At 44.0% G+C, this 6,000-nt stretch overlaps 1 protein-coding gene across 1 annotated transcript in view; it reads right to left on the minus strand.

Moving 5' to 3' along the window:
- The window catches only part of FLT4 (fms related tyrosine kinase 4), a 241,440-nt gene extending 237,723 nt beyond the window's left edge, over window positions 1-3,717 (minus strand). Inside the window, 1 exon segment of the mRNA XM_030212922.1 lies at window positions 3,465-3,717. Coding sequence (XP_030068782.1) covers window positions 3,465-3,522 — 58 coding nt within the window. The 5' untranslated portion in view covers window positions 3,523-3,717.
- Window positions 3,718-6,000: the final 2,283 nt, after the last annotated feature.

The raw sequence follows: 6,000 nt of genomic DNA on the forward strand, positions 1-6,000 counted from the left end.
GCATAACCTTACACCAGTCATGGAGCTGGTGCAAATGCTGGCACCTAGATTCAGGAAATATGAAAGTAACTTTACCTATTCTATGTTTCACATGAGTCCCACCCTCACTCTGCCCAGTGTGTACACATGTGTGCAGGGGCGTAGCTAGGTGGGGCCACGGGGGCATGGGCCCCCACAGATTTAACCCTGGCACCCCTGCTTTTACCCCCCCCCTGCTGTCGACACTACTACTACTACTACTACTACTATTTAGCATTTCTATAGCGCTACAAGGCTCCCCTGACACCGACACTCCCCTGCCACATTCGACCCCCTGCCGCCGTCATCAGGTACCTTTGCTGGCGGGGATCCCCAACCCCCACCAGCCAAAGTCCTCTTCAGCACCGGTCTCCAGTGTGTTGCTGATCTGGATTCTGTTTCTGTGACTCCTGACGTTCTGCACGTAGGAATGTGCAGGACGTCAGGACTCACAGAATCCAGATCAGCGAACGTGCTGGACTCGTAGACCGAAGAGGACCGGCTGACTGGGGCTGGGGACCCCCATCAGCAAAGGTACCTGGCAGGGGGAGGGTGTCGGTGGTGCCAGGAGGGGGGGTAAAATGTGCCCCCTCACCTCGGGCTCTGGACCCCCCCCTCCTGCCAAAGTCTGGCTACGCCCCTGCATGTGTGTATACCCACTTGTGAAGTACGCACTATGGAAGATATGTGCATATATATTGAATAGCTCATTTTTGGCATTTACATACATATGTACATGTATGACAGTTTTCTACCCACTTACATGCATATTTGCTGCAGAAATGTTGGCATCTTCTTTATGCAATTACCTCCTCAGTCATTTTTCGTACAATTTCCATGTAAATGTTTTGCAAAATTAAAGGCTCAAACTTTTGTGTTTTGGGATCCAGACCAGTTTAAGAATTTCCTGGATGCATGGAAACCTCATACCCCAATATTGCTATCTACCCCCCATCTATAATGTGAATTGAATAGCTCATTTGATGGTAAATGCAATCTTTTTGAGAATAAATTTCTTTAATTTTCTTGTTCTGGTTATGGAAGAGTATTCTCCTTAACTAGTATTTCTGGGCTCTTCCCCCATTCAGATTTCCTTATTTCTTAAGTCTAGTTGTGTAATATTCCTTATATTCAAGTTTTCTTTTATGTTATTATATGGTCTAATTATTGCTGTTATAAGGAATATTTTTTCTAATGTCAAGATGTGCTTGATTTAAAGTTGTAAAGTTAAAAAATAATAAAAAAGAATTACCCCCTTAGTGACCAATGACAACCAGTGTTCAATGATATGTAGCCAAAGCATAGTGATTTGTACTGCACTTAATAGCTAACAAGCCAACAGTAGTTGACTTGATGACAACCAGGTAGCAGAAAAATCTCACAGCTTCTAAAAATGACTGGAGTAGCCTAGTGATTAGAGCAGAGAAGCCTGGGTTCAAATCCTACTGACATGCTGTGCAACTTTGGGCAAGTAACTTCACCCTCCATTGCCTCAGGTACAAACAGGGGGGAATTCAAAAAATGATGATCACAAATCAGGACCGAAAAAATCAGAACTAAGCATTGTTCTATAAAGGGTATATCCTTTACAGAATCGCACAATGCACTAATTTTCACACTTAACTTTGGGCACCAGACTTTTGCCTGCTGAAACCTGATGTAAACACTGGTGCCCTAAGGTCCCTTTTACTAATCTGCGTAGGTGCCTACGCACGCCCAAAGTGTGCTAATTTGGAACTACTGCCCAGCTACCGCGTGGCCTGGGTGATAATTTCAATTTTTACGCACTTCCAGTACGTGTGCTGGGAAAATTATATTTTCTGGCATGTGGCGCTAACCGGCAGTAATCAGCATTGTATGCACGCGGGTGATTACCTCCCGGTTAATGCGTGAGACCTTACCGCTAAGTGAATGGGTGGCGGTAAAGTCTCAGGCACAAAATGGACTCGTGCCACTATTCATTTTCCTGCACGTCCATTTTCGGCCCAAAAAAAAGGCCTTTTTTTGCAGGCGCGCTGAAAAATGGACATGTGTACGTCCAATACATGCATCTACAACAGAGCAGGCCATTATTTGGTGCACCTTAGTAAAAGGACCCCCTAGTTAGGTGCGCTGACCCAGTATTCTATAACAATGTGCTTAATTTTTCGGAACACCCCTGACATGCCCCTCTCAGCAAAGGTGACAAAAAAGTAAAAGCTAGACTATGCTCCAGATACGTAAGGTATTTTTTTTGAAACATCCAATGACTTGACACGAGTCGTGTTTCAGCCACAATGGCCTGCATCAGGAGTCTTTCATCGGATGTTTTTGAACTGGGTATTAGTGCACCTAATCCACAAGAAAATAACTCACAACAAAGTGATAGAATCTAGCCTTTACTTTTTTGTCACCTTTGTTGTGTTTGGCTTGTCTTTGTGACTGCGAGGGTTCCTGTTCTTCTGTTTATATTGTTCGTGCACATGTCCCTCCCATGGGCACGCTCACTTTTGGGATAGGCACCATGCGTTCTAGAATAGCGCACAGCCAGATGTGTGCGCAAATTCTAATGAGTGCCAATTAACATCAATATTGGTTGGTGGCACCCAATTATTGATGGTTAAGAGCTCGTTAACCAATTAATTTGCGTACACATCTTGGTAGCATTTTCAAATATATAGAATCCGGGGGTTAGAATTTAAGCCCTCTGACAACAGAAAAATACCTACTGCACTTGAATGTAACTTGCCTCACAGTACTACTGGAAATGTGGGAGCTAAATCCTCCCCAGAAGGACCTGTGCCATCTGCAGATCTAATATACTGTAATATTTTTGTTGGTACCTTAACCTGCTACGTCTCCAGCTTTCTCCAGAACCAGTACAGCTACAAAAACTGCACCACATCACCTTTCCTATGGGATATTCAACTGTCTAAAGTTGTAGGTATCAACCCAAAAACAGAAAATGGGGCATCAATCGTACCATAGATGGGGCAGGAGGGAGACAGATAGAATGCCCTGAGAACGGGTTCTGGGGTTTTCTTTGTCACATGTCCTTGCCTCAGACAGAGGCAGCTGCCACCACCACTGTTGTTTCCCCAGCTATACACATATTACTGCCTCCAAGAAAAGGAATACTGACTAATTGGAACTGTCACTACGTGCAATGCATCAAATTCAACACACGCAAAAAAAGGGCTGTAAATGAGTACTCGGATCTGCATTGGTTCACGGGGAAGGAGCCGCCTTTGCCTTCTGCCGGTGCAGATCTATGTGTCAGTTCCAGTAGGTGGCAAGCTGGCACGAGCACCACCAGCCTTGGGACTGGGGACAAAAAATCTGCATCACTCAACTCATCCCCTTCCCATTCCTTTGCAAGACTCCTACTGTTTAATTTAGGATCTTTGTTCCAAATGAAAGCGGAAGCCAGTGGCAGAGCCCTCAAAATCTCGCTGTAACCTTCTTACCTGACTTAGGAGAAATCCCGATCCATACCCAGAGCAACAGCGTGAAAACTCTCTTCATTTCCAAGGTTCCACTCCTTAGAATTTGGAGTTTCAAAAGAGCTGAAATGAAACCAGTTAGCTCCTTTTAAATCCTTTTCCCCTGAGGAGTCAAAGGGGGAACCTCGCAGCCTGCAAAAGTAAAGTCCAGCGCAAACAGAGAGAGATTTCAAGTGCAAACTGATTCACAAATGAAAGCTCAGATGCCCCAGCAGCACCGAGGATGTGTTAAAGTGAGATGTGGAAACGAACGCTTTTCCCCTTCAGAGGAAACTTAAAAAAAACCCCACACAGTTCAGGATGGATTTGGTCTGATTTCCTTTTCCTTTCGCTGCTTTTGCCAGGAACTCCATGTATTTCCACCGGGCTGAAAAAAAAAAAAGTTTACAGAGAAGCACTTTTCCAGTGGGGGGAGGGAGGAAGAGGTTTTTGATTGAGTTTATTTATTATTTCGGTGTGTGATAGCTTACACGTTGACCTCTTCGGAGTGCCGGGAAACGGACTCCTGCTGAAATTTGGTTGCAACTGATGTCAATTGATTTTTTCCACTTTAGCTGCAGCACCCGATGTTCTCCCCCTCCCTCCTATTTCCTCATCCTTCTTAGATCCTTTTTTTTTTTTAATGTCTCACTTTGTACAGGGACTCAATAACTATCAGCTATACAGAAAACGTCAGGAACCGATCCATATCTAGGGGTTCTGGTGGAGTGTGTTTACAAAGGTATCCCTGAAAATCTCTCGCGGATTCTTGGTGTCATCACCTTATCGTGAGTGTGGTTTAAAATACCAAAATGCGTGCTCAAATTGCTTACCGCTTTTTCAATCAGTCAAAAACAATGTTTGATGGGATGCTAAACAAATAATAGAATGACTATCGGTCTAACTGTATCACCAGCATTACTGTTATTGGGGAAATAGATAAGCAATAAGGACATTTTTCCAATCCATATACACGTTCCCTTTGCTCGAGCAGTGAATGAAGCCACTGTAAGTTATTCATATGTCGTTAAAGCCACGGGAAAGAGTTCAGAGACCCTCAGAAAGACAAGACAACGTCCCTTAAACAACAGAGACACAGCAGTACCAGGTAAATGAAGCGAAGAATAAAGTTTTAGGTGCAAGGATAACCGTGCACGAGTTACTTGCAGATAGTAACTCGGCAACTCCCCCCCCCCCCCCCCACCCACCCATTCATTAGTCTTACTCTGCCTCTCTGAAGTAGTTGATAGATTAAGGTCTGAACGGTAGCCTTCCAATGTATTACTAGCGTGAAATCACTAATTCTTCGTCAAGCTATGCAGACTAACGTGTGGGATGTCTGCCTATTTTAGACCAAGACATTAAGGGCTGAAAGACTGCTTAAAAGCTCTTATGATATATTTCCAATAAGCCGCCAGCTGGCAACTTCAGGACAAAATTATCGACCATTTTCCAACTTACCCTTGTCAACTTATTAACTTAAATAACGTGAAGTCGGGCCACCCTGAAATAATGTTTCTTAACTTTGCCAACTTGCATTATCACCTGAAAGCTTTTGCCATGGTGCACCTTGACCGGTAAATTCCTGTCCTTGCAAGGTAACACAGCTGAGCATGAAAGCTAAGAGAAGGCAGTGGGAGATAAATGGCAGCTCCAGAAGAGAAAGTGGAAATAGGCATCTCTCTGAAGTGAAAGTGGACCTGCTGGAGATGAGGATTGAAGGGGAAGGTGGCTGGAGAAGGGAGGTTTGACAGGATAATATGGGAAAAGGATCGCGAGCCGCAACCATTAACATAAAACAGATGGAAATTTGCAGAACAAGCGTTGCAATATCAAGCAATTAACATCTTGGAAGGCTCTAGTGATGTCTAGCGCTGTGTGTGCATAGCTGGAGCCTTATTATTCGGATTGTAATTGCACCCCAGCCTACAATGTGGAAACCAGCCCCCCCCCCCCCCCCCCCATGTACTATTCCCATTATTACACGTCCAGTCCGCCTTTACCTTGCAGTGGAGATATTTATACTGGATACAGTTTTTGTAGACACCGTAAAAAAAAAAAAAAAAAAGAGAGAGATCTTGGGAATGAGAAACACTTGCAATTGTTCCCGGAGCACTGAAAAATAAAATATCAGCCTTGTTATCTGGTTCAAGAAATCAGTGGGAATCGCCTGCCCTAGCGGGATTTTGTATCAGCCTCGTTCTCCCGGTTAAATTAACCAGGCAATAGTGAGAAAAAGTCAAGATTTCATTCACTTTATTCTTTAAGTCAGCTACAGGCAGCAAAACCTGAAAACAGAGGTTCTGGTTTGAGGGGTGAATGGACTGAAATGGGATCGTAGACACAAGCCCACCCCCCTTCTATATGGGCCTGCAAATTTAGGTGCAGATCCCAGATCCACTTGCAAACGAATTAATGAGCCATTAACGATCAATAATTGATGTTAATTTGCAGTCATTATGATTTACATAGGGATCTGCCCTGCACCCTATTCTATAACATGCTGATTTGATGGTATGCA

This window comes from Microcaecilia unicolor, chromosome 8, assembly GCF_901765095.1.
Source record: "Microcaecilia unicolor chromosome 8, aMicUni1.1, whole genome shotgun sequence".
NCBI classification, from domain to species: Eukaryota; Metazoa; Chordata; class Amphibia; order Gymnophiona; family Siphonopidae; genus Microcaecilia; species Microcaecilia unicolor.